The sequence below is a fragment of the Castor canadensis genome, chromosome 7, assembly GCF_047511655.1.
Source record: "Castor canadensis chromosome 7, mCasCan1.hap1v2, whole genome shotgun sequence".
Taxonomy (NCBI): domain Eukaryota; kingdom Metazoa; phylum Chordata; class Mammalia; order Rodentia; family Castoridae; genus Castor; species Castor canadensis.
The window spans coordinates 36591431-36607676 of record NC_133392.1 but is presented as its reverse complement, the minus strand read 5'-3'; the positions used below and the strand labels follow the sequence as shown (position 1 = coordinate 36607676).

The 16246-nt window shown below is 39.4% G+C and overlaps 1 protein-coding gene across 8 annotated transcripts in view; it reads left to right on the top strand.

Annotated features, from left to right (window-relative positions):
- The window catches only part of Plce1 (phospholipase C epsilon 1), a 363378-nt gene that overhangs the window by 321742 nt on the left and 25390 nt on the right, over positions 1 to 16246 (top strand). For 4 of the 8 annotated variants that reach the window (XM_074078733.1, XM_074078732.1, XM_074078734.1 and 1 more), the window contains 6 exons: positions 3046 to 3175; positions 6255 to 6293; positions 7204 to 7325; positions 8477 to 8594; positions 11843 to 11974; positions 13215 to 13505. In XM_074078733.1, coding sequence (XP_073934834.1) covers positions 3046 to 3175; positions 6255 to 6293; positions 7204 to 7325; positions 8477 to 8594; positions 11843 to 11974; positions 13215 to 13505 — 832 coding nt within the window. The remainder of the gene's footprint in view (positions 1 to 3045; positions 3176 to 6254; positions 6294 to 7203; positions 7326 to 8476; positions 8595 to 11842; positions 11975 to 13214; positions 13506 to 16246) is intronic. The other 4 variants (XM_020156649.2, XM_020156648.2, XM_074078736.1 and 1 more) reach the window with 3 other exon arrangements.

The window sequence follows — 16246 nt, the reverse complement described above, 5'->3', positions numbered from 1 at the left end:
CCCCTAACCTATATCCAAATTTCTTTTATGCAAGTACTTACCCTTTTTCTTTAACCTCAGAATAAGTAGGATACTGCAAAGAAGGGTGTCAGCTCTCTTGTCGCTGTTTGGCCACCTCTCCCATGCATCCCTTTTCATGGAAGTATTTGAGCATCTAGGGACCTTGGTAGACCACTTTATTGACATTTCTGTTCATGGGCCATGAATGATGTCCTTCCTCCATGCAGTTTTGACATTTTCCTGCAGGGGAACTACCAGACTCTTTACACCATCATTCTCTGCACTTGGCCCTTGCATTGACTATGCTGAATCTAGGCTTTTCTCTTACCAGTGACACACAGACTTGCTTTTGTGGCTCACTTGTGCCAAGAACCGATTTCTGGAAGTTCTGAAGAGCACTAATCCTATGAGACACTCTGAGAAAAGAAAAACAGAAAATAAAATTCCTGGTTAAACAAGCGTGGGAAATGGCACTCGAAATCGTTGAAGAATCATGATGCCCTTTGGCATATTGAATGAAGGCTCTGTGAGGCCCAGTAGTAGGAATGTGTTTCAGTTTGCTTAAGCTACTGTCTCCAGACTTTCATTGCACTTGTGGTTACTGAATTGTCAGTTTTTCCATAACAGCTACTAACACCCACAGAGTTCCATCAGACCCATTTTGAGAAATCTGGGCCTAGATAGTATTCATTTTTCTGGAATGGACTACATTATCAAGCATTCTATCTCAATATAAGCCAATCTAAACTGTATCTTCCTTATGTGTACATTTTTATTATAAAGGCAGTATAACCACATTTCAAAACAATTTGGGGAATAGAGAATTATCTTAAAATATGCATAATTTCAAGACCAAATACAACTTGTACTATAGGAGTTCTTAACCTTGACACTATCCATTCAAGGTGTCCATGAATAGAAATGGAAACAAATTTTGTATTTATTTTCACTCTATCTGAAACTTAGCATTCCTTCTAATCATAAATATAGGGAACAAACCATAGCACTGTTGGCAATATCTATCTCTTTGTCACCAGTAGAAATGACATTTTTTTTATATTACTTCACAGTTATTGCTACTATCTCCAAGAATTATTTATGTTCATCATATTTTCAAAAAAATACTTGACCTACCATTATATGTTTTTTTTTCCACTCTATTAAGAAACAAATAGTGGCTGGACATGGTGGCTCACACCTATAATCCTAGTTATTTGGGAAGCTGAGATTGGGAGGATCACAGTTTAAGGCCAGCCCAGTCAAACAGTTTGCAAGACCCCGTCTCTGAAATAATTAGAGCAAAATGGACTAGAAGTGTGGCTCAAATAGTAGAGTGCCTACTTTGCAAGCATGAAGCCCTGAGTTCAAAGCCCAGCCCCACCAAAGAAAGAGAGACAGAGATGAGAGAGACAGAAAGAGAGAGAGAAAAAGGGGAGGGGAGGGGAGGGAAGAAGCAGTGGTTCATGCCTATAGTCACAGGTACTTGGGAGGCTGAGGCAGGGCAATCACTTGAGCCCAGGAGTTCAAGACCAGCCTCGACAACATAACAAGTCTCCATTTCACAAAAAAAAAAAAAAAGTGGGGGGATATCTGGAGCTGTAGCTCAGTGGTAGAGTACTTGTCCTGGCATGGGTGACGCCCTAGGTTCAATACCCAACACCACAAAAAAAAATTAATTTAATTAAAAATAAATAAGCCAGGTGCCAGTGGTTCATGCCTGTAATCCCAGCTACTTGGGAGGCTGAGGTCTAAAGGATCACAGTTCAAGGCAGCCTGGGCAGGGAGCTCGAGAGACCCCCATCTCAACCAATAGCTGGACACAGTGGCACACACCTGTCATCCCATGTTACACAGGTGGCTGAGATCAGGAGGATCATGGTTGCAGGTGAGCCAAGGCAGAAAAGTTCATAGGACCCCATCTCAATGGAGAATAGCTGGGTGTGGTGGCCTGTGCCTGTCATTCCAGCAATGGCATGAATCTGAAAACAGGATTGTAGTCCAGACTTGCCTAGGCAAAAAGCAAGACCCTATCTCAAAAATAACCAGAGCAAAAAGGACTGGAGGTGTGGCTCAAGTGGTAGAGCACCTGCCTGGGAAGCATTGCCCTGAGTTCAAACTCCAGTACTGCCAAAAAAAGAAAAGAAACATATGTTCTCATAGCAGAAATGTGGTTTTTAACCTTTGATAACTATTCAACATTATTTCTTTCATTTGTAATGATTATATTTTATACATCTAAAACATCGTTCTCAGAAGGTACTCTACCTCACCAGGACTGTCAGAAGGTTCAGTGACATAAAAACAAATCAATAACCCTGCTATATTAGCATTTAATATCTAGCTTTCTTTATGGCATATAATTGTACTTTATACATACGTTAAACAAGATATAAAATTATATATAATTAGATAGCTATGTGTATATAGTTAATGAATAGATATAGTGTATTATGCACACACACACAAATTCTGCTTTCTTTATTCAATAAATGACCACACACACACACAAGTTTCCCAGAATTTCTAAGCCTATTTTGTTAATCTGATTTATGGTTCAGATAGTTTGCTGGAAAAACAAACAAACAAACAAACTTTCTCTAAGCCAGCAACTATGCTTTTGGTCTCTCTGTCCGCAGGGATTCTAGCATTGTTCTCAAGGTTGGAGGACTTTGATTATTTTAAGAGGGAAAAAGTTTGGTTTCTTAGCAGAGACTTACTATTCCAAAATTGCGGGTTGTTTCACGCCATCAGTCATTTGGGACTGATGCTGGTTTTCTAAAGCACCAAAGGTTCCTCTGAGAACTACACAGAGGTTCTTTGGGGTTGCTCCTAAAAGCTCCAAGACTCTTCCTGTAAGAATGTTGACATTCGCTCAAAGGTTGACACTGCAGTTCAAAGAATCTAGATATTTTTTCCTCTCACAAATGAGTCCAAATAAGGTAATCCACTTTTAATAACTGGTAAGCATTAGGTGGCAGGTTTGAAGGTTGTAAGTGAAAGCTCACCAGGTTGCATGTGCAGTGTTTAATTATTTCTGTCTTACAGGCACATCAGTTAGCATCCATGCAAGCGCAAGCTTATAATGGTGGCAATGCCAATCCACCACCTGCCAATAACGAGGAGGAGGAAGATGAAGAAGATGAATATGATTATGACTATGAATCTCTTTCTGATGGTAAGAAAAACAGAACCCAGTGCTGTGTACAAGGAAATGCTTCAAAAATAAATCTCATGCTCCATAGTACAGCAATGCAGATTGTGACAATATTGTCTCTGAATTTCTGAATCCAGTCATTTATCAAGGACCAAGAAAGGACAGGGATTCTATTAACCATCATGGCCACACTCCAGGGAGAAGAGGGCGTTCCTAAGATGGGTTTCTAGAGGAAGAGATGAAGTAATAGCAGAGAAACACCTGTTTTCTCCCTTTCAGTTTCTCATGTGGCTGAGGCTCTTGGCAGGAATTTGACTGTGGCTGAATCCTTTCTCTCTCCTGCACCACCTGCAGGGGGCAGCATCACCACTCTGTGCTGTCTCTGCTCCCCGTTGTCACACTCTCATGCTGGCATTCTAGTACAGAAAAGTCTCATTCCTCCCCAGTTCTCAGATTACTAAACCAACAAGACATTTCCTTCTGGCCCCACAAAAAAGAAAAAAACATGAGCGATAGCTTATGATGCAACACCAAAATCTCACATGAATGGTGTTAACCCCATATTACTAGTGAAGGATTTTTCTCATGTGAGAATTAGGTTTCCGGTGTGTTTTATTTGCACTAAATTTCTGTAATTTCCTGGAGAATGTGGCACCATTGCTGATAGTCGACCTTTTCATTTTGATGACCTTTGAAAGATGATGGGAAAATATCAAGGTTCCTATTTATATAAACCACCCCCCCACACTCTCCCACCACCCCCAACTCCCTGTCCCAGACACAGGCTAACCTGGAACACATGATCTTCTTGCTTCCACCGCCTACATTAACATTATGTTTGTAGAATATGTTGTTTTATACAGACCAGTTGTTTTTGCTAAGTATGCAGATATTACCGCGGACATTAAGACAACTGAGAGGGGCCAAGCATGGCGGTGCATGTCTGTAATCCCTGGCACAAGGGAAGCATTCTTAGGAGGATCAGAGTCCCAGGCTGGCCCAGGTTAAAAAAAATTTGAGACCCTACAATAATTAAAGCAAAAAGGGCTGGAGGTGTGGCTCAAGTATAGAGAACTTGCCTAGCAAGCGTAAAGCCCTGAATTCAAACCCCAGCACCACCAAAAAAATAAAAATAAAAAAAAGACAACTGAGCCACCCTTCTCTAAATATCTATTTCTCACACTCAGGATTGTCTCAATCATGTTTCAAATCAGTGAGCCCCCATCACTGGTGACAGTTCAGTCTCTTTCTGCCCCCAAATATAACACCAGGTATGACCACTGAATATTTGGCTGTTTCATACCAGTAATTAAAAGCCAATTTACTTATCCGAAACTCCATGAGATTTTAAGAGGGAGAAAATTTGAAAGGAGTTAAGATAATTTATTTACGGTGATTCCTGAAAAGTCATGAGAATGTGAACATTTTTATAATGACTTATTTTCCCCCAAGGATTTCTACTACAGTTGTGGTAATATCCTATAGAAGAACAAATTGATTTAGATATGAAATGAAAACCACATTTAAGAAATTAATCAGTCCAGATGTCATCTGCCCCTGTAAGAAGTTAGTCCACTAAAAAACAGAGTGATTCACTCTCTGTCATGAATTACTCTTGGGCTTTTTTGTACTTTTGAGAAACAGAATAGAGGCTTTTGAAAATTATTATTAAAGATATTTTTGATTTGCAAATAACAAAGTGGACTAGGTGGGCAAAGGCTCTTTCTGGTTTATTTTCAATTGGGAGAGTAAAATTTAGCCTGCCCTACTGAATTTCTAAGAGAGTTACATGTATTTTTTACAAACCCATTCTGGGGTAGAAAATTGGAACCCACCAGGCTCTACTCCAGTGGTCTATGAGACCTTGTGCAATGTCTTTCCACCACCATCAGCCTTTGGTCCCTCTGATATGCCATGACAAGACTGTCATGCTTGGTGATGTTCTTCACCCACTTCTAGCACTAACATCTCTGATCTGTGATAGCCAATGTCCACTCCCACCCATGATTATTTCCCATTTCATTGATTGATCTGTCTGACTGGCTGATTCCCAGGCAGGCCTTGCAATTGTGCTATATCTTGTTGAAGCTTGTCCTGTGAAGGCTTCCACAGGTGACTATTATATCCTTATCAAGCATAGACTTTCAGTGATGGTTTTGGTGCCCCATCTCTCTGCTTTCCTCTACCATCTCCATTTTCCCCAGATGGGATAAAAAGAAAATAGAATGCTGCCTGCTGTGGGGAGCATCATTTCCAGCCTCTCAGAGGGACCCCAAAGGTTTCTAAGCTTCTTGGAATGATGGGACCCTTTGAGAATCAGATGAAAAGCTGTCCTCAATTTCATTCCAGAAACAAATGTGATCTCAAAACTGCATACGGTTGCAGGAGTTCCACAAGCCTCCTGAGGCCCTTGGAGGCATCCATATGAAAAATCCATCTCGAGAACCAGGGTGCCCAGTTTATTGCTGTGACATCTGTAGTCCCCACAGTTTCCATACCAATAGGATGAGGGAATGAACTTAAAGCCCCTTTTGACCATACAAATGAGATGATACCTAGCCACAGTGTTATTTCAAGAAACTTCCAAGGAATTTGCAAATGAGGGTTATGCATTTTAGGAATTGCTACTCTGCCTTTTATTGAATATTTATTTCATTAAATTTAATAAAATAAATACAGATTTCTGCCAAACCTTGTTTGCCTTGGCTAGTTTTGAACATACATTGAAGCACAAGTATAAGTTTATACCTTAATTGTAGGCATGTTCTATAACAATGACTGCATGATTCTAACAAATTAATTGATTCCTGTCATTTGAATTGAAGTCATATCAGGAATATTACAATCCTCGGTAACTGAAAATATGAAACATTAGTGTGGCAGCTGCTGGCATGATTAACAATGTGCATTTCTCTTATTGCTAGTCTTTGCATCCTGTAATAGTCAAAATATTAAATCAACAGAAATTTTCTAGTTTCAGTTACCTTATAATCTAAGCTGTTGTTATTTATGCTTTGCTTCATTCCTCAGCTTAATTTATCTGGCTTTTTGTCTTAATTCTCCTTACCTGTACCCCCTTTCTGATTCTGTTTTTCTATAGATGTCCTTACTGCTTCCCCCGCTTCTAACGGTCAGGAAGGTAAACACCATTTGAACTGAGCATTTTAACTGCATGGATGTCAGCATTCTGTTTCCAATTCCTTGGGTCTAATTAGCATGAAGTTGTGACAATTCTGTGAATATAAATGCAGCTGAACTCATTTACTTCTTGGCAGCCTGCATGGCCCTGATTTGCTAGAAAGATATTTTGGTCTAAGCATTGTGGTCTGATGAGATGGCAAGTCTTGAGTAAGAAGTTAGCTTTTCTATTTTTCATTTTAAAAGAGTATAATCATAATATGCCTTTTATACTTTTACAGTCATTCCGAATAGAAATGTTTTTTTTAAAAAGCCAGGTTTCCAATTATCTATCATACTTAGACATATTTAAATATATTTAAGATTATCACTTAATAATTAATAACAATCATGAAAACTTTAATTTCCAGTTAACTATAATTGTGAAAACTTTGCATTGTACATAATAGTAAGTCACACACACACACACACACATACACACACAGGCATTGGTGTTGACATTTCTCAAGACAAAGGAAGCGAACAGCAAACATTTCAAAGTGAGGGTGATGAAATCATATATGTATCATCTAGAAGTGAATTAACCACTAAATCCTTCCCAAACTTGGGTGTTATCAGCTTCTTGACACATGATATCTTCCAGAGTGCTTTCACAGTTTCAGTCATCAGTATGAAAATGAGTGTTCTCATTTAGATTATGTCTATTTGGGACCAAAACTACTGGTAACTGAGTCAATTAAATTGAAGTTCAGTCCATCAACCTAATTTTTAAAGTATGCTGTCATTTTGGTAACATGTAGCTAGAACCTCAGTCCTGTGATAAATACAAGTATCTGGTTATCCTCACAATGATGTATATGTAGCTAGCCTTTCATTCTTTTTTTCACTGAAGCCAGCTAACTCATTTTCAGACAACATTCTGGAAGACAGGCCTGAAAATAAATCATGTACTGACAAGCTTCAGTTTGAGTATAATGAAGAAATCCCCAAGAGGATAAAGAAAGCAGATAACTCTGCTTGCAACAAAGGAAAGGTGGGTGAATGTCTCCTGTTGCACTACTTGTCCCACAGTGCTCTTGTCACTTTCAGATGGGGCTCCACTTCCTCCCTATTGCTTCCCTTCATCTTCGCTCTCCCTATCCCTTACATCCCAAATTCCACATTCCTGTTATTATAGGGAACATCTGCCACTTGTAAGGATTAGTCATTGTCTCATCCAACCAATACCTACTAAGGCTCTGTGTATGGCAGGCAGTGAAGTGGCATAGGAGGTGGTTAGTGTTGCATATAGACCTGCAGACAAAGGCAAAGAGTAAGGATCATTACTATGTTATCAGATAATCAAGGACAGTCTCTCAGAGAACATGATATTTGAAAAGAAAGATTTGGTCGAACAGATAAAAACATGGCATTCAGGCCAAGAGGACAGCCTGGTTGTTCAGGGAAGTAAAGGCATTTGGGATGACCAAGAAGATAAGTGGGGCCAGACAGGAATGACACCAAGAATGGAAAGATACATTAGATACCTAGACCTACCTTCAAGTACCTTGCAGCGTATACACACTGAGCAAATCTGTAGACATAGTTGCTGTGACAATGTTGGAGGATAGAATAATGAAATATGTCAAAATTTGAGCCACACAGTCACTGTTGTAATATCAGTACCTTAGGTCAGGTTTGCCTGTTCTAGAGTTACATGTATGTGGGATCATACACTATATACTCTTTTGTATCTGACTTCTTTTACACAATACAACATTTTCAAGGCTCATCCATATTGTGACTATCTTTAGTTTATTTTATGGATCTACACAATTTGTTTTCTATATTTCTGGTAATAGACATGAGTTGAGTTTTTTCCAGTTTGAGGTCATGATGAATAAAGTAGCTGTGAACATTCTTACTCAAAAATATATCTGTATGTGGCACAACAGATAGTCAACAAACGTGCATAGACTCTTCCATGTGGAAGACAGAGGATCTGCCCAGAGGGATATGAAGGATGATCAGATTCATCCTTTGCCCTCAGAAGGCTTTTCCTCTAATTAAGGTGTTAGGACATGAATGTGGATAAAAACTGAGCCAAGCACACTGATGACACTAGAGAAGTACAAAGAGCTTTGGGAATTTGGAGGAGAGTGGCATATACCTTCTATGTAAAATGGTATCATTTTCCCTTGATAGGTTTATGACATGGAACTGGGAGAAGAATTTTATCTTCCTCAGAATAAGAAAGAAAGCAGACAGATTGCACCAGAGCTTTCTGACCTTGTCATCTATTGCCAAGCAGTAAAGTTTCCAGGTAAGAACAGGCCTCTGTGCCATTTAAAGTTACCAAAGAATAAAAGAATGCTTTTTTATCTGACTAGACATTGTGAAACTCCAAAATAATTAAATTATGTAGCCAAATTCATGCTTCTAATACCTTCTAAATATTTATTGTTATTATATTTTGCTTTAATGCACATGAGGAAAAATACTATAAAATAATCATTTTCCAGATCACATAATTTCTTTCCATAATAGTTAATAGTAACAAAATTAAAAAATGATATTTATAACATCTAACAGCTAAAATGTATTAAACACTTAAGTACAAGGATTTGTGCTAAGTATTTTACATAGATCATCTCTTTGGCTTGCTCATAATAATTTTATGAAGTCAATAGTATTATTCCCTTTTTGTTTTTTGGTGGGACTGGGGCTTGAACTCAGGGCTTCACACTTGCAAAGCAGGCACTCTATGACTTAAGCCACACCTCCAGTCCAATTTGCTCTGGCTATTTTGGAGACAGGGTTTCAAGAACTATTTGCTCAGGCTGTCCTTGAATCAAGATCCTCCCAAGGAGCTAATTATATTTTATTTCTAACAGAGGCATATAGTTGCTTGACTTTTTAAATTCTAAATGTATTGTTTGAACACCTTTATATAGCACATATTCTTTATAAGTATATTTCTTCTCTTTTTTTAATGGTGGTGCTCAGAATCAAATCCAGAGCCTTACATATGCTAGACAAGTGCTCTACCACTGAGCTACAGCCCAGTCCCATACATATACACACATATACATATATACACATGCTTATGGATACATATATATATATGTAGGTATATATATATATATATATATATGTATATATATATACACACACACACACACACATATATATACACACACGTATATATGCGTATACGTATATAATTTCTTTTTAGTAATTGAAGTTTCTTTTTTCTTTCATCAGTTTTAGTTCCTTTCTCAAAATAACTAATTATGCTGCTGGAATCATTGTTACAATCCCTTCTAAGCATTTATTGTTATTATAATCTGTTTTTGATGATTTTTTGTGTGTGTGTAGTACTAGGGATTGAACCTATGCCCTCATGCTTGCTAGGTGAGTGCTTTACTACTTGTACCATCCCTTTTGTTTGCATTTCATTTTTGAGATAGGATCTCAAGGTCTGGACTGGCTTCAAAGATATAATCCTCCTACAGCCACTTCCTGTGTGCCACCACACCCAGCTTACAATTTGTTTGGGGGGAAATATCATAAAATGTTTATTTTGTTACCTTATTGATTTTAAGTTTGATAAGTTTAACTGATAAATTACATTATCAATTTCAGTGTCTCGCCTTTCACCATCCCAAGTCACTTCCTAGAAGCCATGTGTAAAAATATCTGCAGAATAGCAAGGCACTCAAAGATCATGTGAGGAGGCCCACAAGTAAAACTGACTCCCGCATCATGAATGTGGCATTGGTAGCACAAGAACCAGAACGTGGGTGTCTCAGTTCTACAGCTGTGATTTTTAGAGAAAGTATTGACTATGTTAATTGTACAAAGGGACTTCATTGTGATAGTTTCATCACATTATCTTACCTTTCTCAGAGTGAAGAAAAGAGCTAAGTTTTTTTCTCCTGTGTTTATATTTGTTTGCTCATGAGGTTTGTTTCTCAGTTACATTTTGTACTTATATCTCCCTTCCTTTCTTTTCTCCTTCAAGCTGGAATAAAAGGAGGGCATGGTATTTTTATCCTATGACTCCATCTACTTAGTTTCTGGACACTTCTCAGCAAGCCTCTCTGTATCCCCCACTCTTCATCAGGCACCTACATACACCATGGCCCTTCTTGCTGTCAGGTCTTTGCTCAGGCAAAGTGTGTATTCAACCTGGCCCATCTTTCCTACTTTCTTTTACCATTGTCCAAACTCCAAGGCCAAGGGTCCCTGTGTAGTATCTGAGACTCTTTAACCCATAAAGATGTTTCCTTTTTGGGAGCTCCTTGCATTCCTAGGCATGTATTTGAATACCTCCTGGGTCTCTAATTATTTTCCAGTCATAGTGAGCCAACATATCCAGTACCACAAGGACAAAGAAAAAAAGGGCAGCCAAGAGAAATATTAAATGATGACAAAATCATTGGACAAGATCATTGGTCAGAGCCCTGGTCTCTTGGCTACCTGTTCTCTGTGACTTGGGCCAAAGCAAATTCCCACTGAGTGTCAGTTTTCTCACTCCAAACCCTATGCTTTTAAACACTATTCTATCCTGTCTCCTCTGTGATGTTCTTGGAAGGTATATTTTCCTCTCAAAAAAAAAAAGATCTAATGCAGCTTCAATTTAAGGAATTATTCTCCAATGGCACAATTATAGACAGTAAGAATGACTTGGAGGCAACTCCAGCTTCTCTGGAGCCTTAAAATCACTCTCCATACACAGGAGCCAGGTCTGGGTAGTGTGCATGCATTTCCTCATTCAGCAAATATGTTCTCAGTTCCTGCTGTGCGCTAGGCACTGTGCCAGGCATGAAGGGAGTGAGTATGCCAGGAGTGAGAAAGTCAGTAAACTTCATTATCATAATGTATCTCCCATTGAATCCTAAGACTGAGCTAATTGAATCCTAAGAGTGAGCTCCTATATTCACACCTTTTGTAGATTAAGGAAACTGAGGGAGGTAGAGGGCTCAGTCAAGGCTCATACCAGAGGGAATTGAATGTGGACACAAGCTTGGGCTTGTAATCATTCTTTCATTTTTTTTACTTTTTGTAATTAACCTCTAGTAACTTATCATGGACTTCAGCACTTTTTTTCATGCAATTTTCAAAAATCTTTCAGAGCTGAGTGTGGTAGCAAATGCCTGTAACCCCAGCATTCAGGTCATGGAGGGAGGATTGAGAGCTGAAGTCTAGCCTGGTCTGTATCTCAAGACTCTGTCTCAAGGGGGGGAAAAAAAAAAACAGCAAATGAAAAAAACTTTTGAGTGCACAGTCAGCTAGAGGTGTGTGTGTGTGTGTGTGTGTGTGTGTGCAATATTTTGTGATTATTCAATAATAAACATGCAGTTCTTGGTGCATTTGTCTACAGAGATTAAAAGCTTGCTGTGATTATCTACAATACTTTTATTAACGGTACTAAAATGTTAGTAGGTCTTCTGTTTTGGGCTCCAGGGAAGTAGTAGGACTTCAAAATAAACATTAACAAGGATGGAAAAATGTTGAGTTCCCTTGCCTGTAGTTTTTGGCTTATTTATTTTCATTTTATGGGAACAGGCCTGTCAACTCTAAATTCATCTGGCTCTAGCAGAGGAAAAGAAAGGAAAAGCAGGAAGTCCATTTTTGGCAACAATGCTGGCAGAATGAGCCCAGGGGAGGCGGCCTCATTTAACAAAACATCTGGAAAAAGTAAAGTCACCTTCTTCCAATGTCTTTGCCTGATCCTGCATGCTACATGATTCAAATATTTTGCTATCTAAGCACTTCCCTTAAATTTTTAAATTTGTTTTTAATTGCATAAATGTTCACATGGTTCAAATGTGGCAAAAAAAAATTTTAAATCGCTGATTTTTTTCCTTTGACTCACTACAAATAGTATTTCACTGAAGATATTCTAACATTGTTTGACTCAAAAGTAAAAGTTGGAAGCACCTGGGAACATTCTAGTGGTTCTTGGAACTGAACTCTTTACCCAGAGATAAATTCATTTTATTTCTAACTATGTTTTATTGTAAAAGTAATAATTTCTCATAGTTAAAAACTCAAACAATACAGATGATTATTAAACTTCTTTTCTATGCTCAGTGGCCTGGCACTCCTTCCCTAAGGTAAAAGTAATAATTTCTCATAGTTAAAAACTCAAACAATACAGATGATTATTAAACTTCTTTTCTATGCTCAGTGGCCTGGCACTCCTTCCCTAAGGTAAAAGTAATAATTTCTCATAGTTAAAAACTCAAACAATACAGATGATTATTAAACTTCTTTTCTATGCTCAGTGGCCTGGCACTCCTTCCCTGAGGTAAACTACTGGAAGTTTATTGTGTTTTTTTTAAGAAAAATAAGATCTTTTTAAAGATAATGCAAATGAGATATAACTAAACATACTTGTATAACTTTTATACTTGCTGTAAATTTTCCCAGAATCTTCTCTGTCTTATTCTTTTTAATGGCTGTGCTGTATTCTGTTGTATGGATATTTTGTCGTTTATTGAACCACATCATCACTGATACAAGGTTTGGGTTGCTTCCCATTTTGTTTTTTGTGGGTTTGTCTATACATTGCTGTGTTTTTGTGCAAACATATCCATAGGGTAAATGAAGTACTGAGGCAAAGGAGTTCCAGCCCTTGAATTTAAATCAGCTCTACTATCTCATTTTATTTTATTTTTTGGTGCTGGGGATCGAACCCAGGACCTGTGTATGGTAGACATTGCTCTACCACTGAGCTACACCCCAACCTGCTACCTTCATTTTGAAACTCAGTAGCCACCGTGTTGTTTCAAGGTAGTGAGCTAACTCACAAGTAAAATTTAAGAAGCAGTCTCACTTATGTGTTGTGACTATGGGGCTTGTCATTCAGGTTTGTCTTTCTAGACTATTGAAAGCTTTTGACACTAATCCAAGGCTAATCTTTTGTGGGGTTTAGGTTCTTCCGAAGGAATTCGACAGACCTGGGAGGATTGTCCTTCCCCTCTCAACCCGACCACCTCCCTCAGCGCTATCATTAGAACCCCCAAATGCTATCATATCTCATCACTGAACGAAAATGCTGGCAAACGTCTGTGTCGCAGGTATTCTCAGAAGCTGATCCAGCACACGGCCTGCCAGCTGCTGAGGACTTACCCAGCTGCCACCCGCATCGACTCATCCAACCCCAGCCCCCTCATGTTTTGGCTCCATGGGATACAGCTCGTGGCACTCAACTACCAGACAGATGGTAAAGGGCCTGCATCCTCTCCCCTCTCCTTCACGCCTCACAGCTCAGTACATGTGGCTCCATGAACATTTTTTTCAGAGGTCAAGAAAGCCTAGACAGGGGCACACATACGTGAGGGTAAACGCACAGAGGATGGAAGAGGAAAGTGAATGTGATCCTGCATTGTGTCCCTGATGTTTTGAAGTTAAAGTGATAGAAAAGAACTTGGTAGGGGTTCCAAAAAAAGGGGGGTTGGTGACTTTTTCTAAAACCACTTTTGAAGCACAGACTGTCTTGACAGAGTTTGATTCTAAAGATCTTTTGGGACAGATTTCCTAACATCACTTAGTTAAGCTGTCTTACTAGGCAGTTGTTCTTGAAGTCAAGAAGTAGTGTGGACCAAGTTGGGCATGGTTCGGCACATCTGTAATCCCAGCACTCGGGAGGCTGAGGTAGGAGGATCATGAGTTTGAAGCCAGCTTTGCTTATATAACAAGACCTTATCTCAAAAGCGGTTTTTTAAAGTAGTGTCAACGTTGGGCATGGTCCCAGCCACTTCAGAAGCTGAACAAGAGGATCACTTGAACCTAGTTCAAGGCCAGACTAGGTAACATAGTGGGACCTTACCTTAAAAAAATAAAAATAGTAGTGTCACTTCAAACACTGTGCAAGGTAGAACAATTTTTCTCCGCATGCTTTTGAGATGAAGAATACCAGTCAGTGCTCTAAGGGAGCTAACAAGGAAAACAACAAGTATGTGAATTGTGTGAACAGGGAAAATAGTGTTCTTGTTTCTCCACTGATACAAGACCTAAAACCCCAGAATAAAAGTTTTCACTTACTGCATGCTAACTGAACACCAACCACTATGCTGAATTCTTTGGATTTTGGGGGGGAGCAGGGTACTGGAGTTTTGAACTCAGGACCTCACGCTTGCTAGGCAGGTACTCAAACACTTGAGCCATCCTCCCATCCTTTTTTCCTTTAGTTATTTTTTGAATATGGTCTCATGTTTTTGCCTAAGGCCAGCCTCATACTGCAATCTTCCTGCCTATGTCACCTGAGTAACTGGGATTACAGGAGTATTCTATCACACATGCTTTATTTGTTGAGATGGCGGGCAGCGGCAGTGGGGGCGGGGTGTGGAGTTGGTCTCACTTTTTGCCCAGGTTAGCCTCAAACCATGATCCTCCTGATCGCCTCATCCTGAGTAGCTAGGATTACAGGCATGAGTCACCTTGATCAATCCTATTTTTGGGGGGGAGGGGGTTGTGACAGAGTCTCATTATATAGCCTAGGCTGTCCTTGAATTCACCATCTTCATGCCTCAGTCTCCCAAGCAATGGGATCATGCACCACCACACCCAGTTGACTGTGCTGAATTCCTGACAACTATTATCTCACTTAATCTCTACAACAACCCTAAGAGGTGGTACCTTTATGGTCCTTACTTTTGAAATGTGCAGACCAAGGAAAATGGTTCCTTTGGTCAAGGTTGCAGGATGGCTTGCAATAATAAATTCAAGTTTTGGGAGTTAGAAGGAGAAAGCATTTTGTTTGAATGGGGAGGGGCACTGCAAGGTGAGGAAAGAATAAGAATCAATAAGGAATTTTTCCTGGGAGCTCATGCAAAACCCACAATCTTTCCTTTGAACAGAGGAGCCACGAGCAGCCCGTATCATTCATCTCACATGAACTGAATCTGCCCCCAGTAATGGTGCTGAACCATAAACCACTGTACAGCCCTCTCTAGCTGAAGTCAAACCACAGCTTTAGCTCTGGGACCAGCTAGCTACCTTGTTCTGGTGCCAGTGGTACCCACTTATGGCTGACCCCAAAGACATAGGTTAGAGACATCAGCCATGTTGTGTTTTATTTTGCCCTTGTTATATTTTTTCTTTTTTTAATTTTATTTTTATCATTTTTACATGTACTTACATGTGTATACATTATTTGGGCCACTTCTCCCCTTCCCCTGTCCCCCCCAGATTTAATTTTTTAAATTGAAATTAAATGAGGTGACGCTGGTAAAGTACCATACTCAGCAGAGCACCTGGCACATAGAAAACATTTCACAAATGTTAACTATTCTTAAGTGTGCTTGATAAGTTACAAAAACAGAATGACTTGGACCCACAAATGGAAATAAGGGTGAAATGCTTTCAAAGTTGTAAAAGTTTTCTTTTCCATTTCCTTTCAATCTTTCCTGAGTAGCTTGTGGGTTTACATCCCTGACCCTGTCTGCAATCCTGTGTCCACTGGCACCCTTGGTTATTAAGATGCCAAAATATTTTAAGTACACTGAAGTAACTAGGAGAATAGTTTTCTCAAGAAAATGAAAGTGCCAAGAGTGAGCAGCCACTCTGGCTCCACTGATGGCAAAAGGAGCCTCAACTGAAGGGTTGGTGGTCCATGGACCACCCCACAATCCACAACACACACTGAAGCTGCAGCTTGTGTTCCACTCACCCCTGAAGCCTTTCCTTCCCTCTTTATCAAGCCAGGAGCACCTGTTTGAGCTGCACCACCCAAGGGAGGCAGATCACTGTTATGAGGTTCTCTGCATAGCCTTTCAATCTTGGAGTGATTCTGTCATCTTATCTTTTTCAATTCAACTCAGCCAGCCTTGCTGGACCAGGCACAAGCTACATACAGTGTCAGTGTTGTCCATCTATAAAAATAGGCTTCATTTCTGCAAATTGGGACAAGAGCCTCACTCAATATCTTACACCCAGTAGATGCTCAACAATTGCTCTGAGATG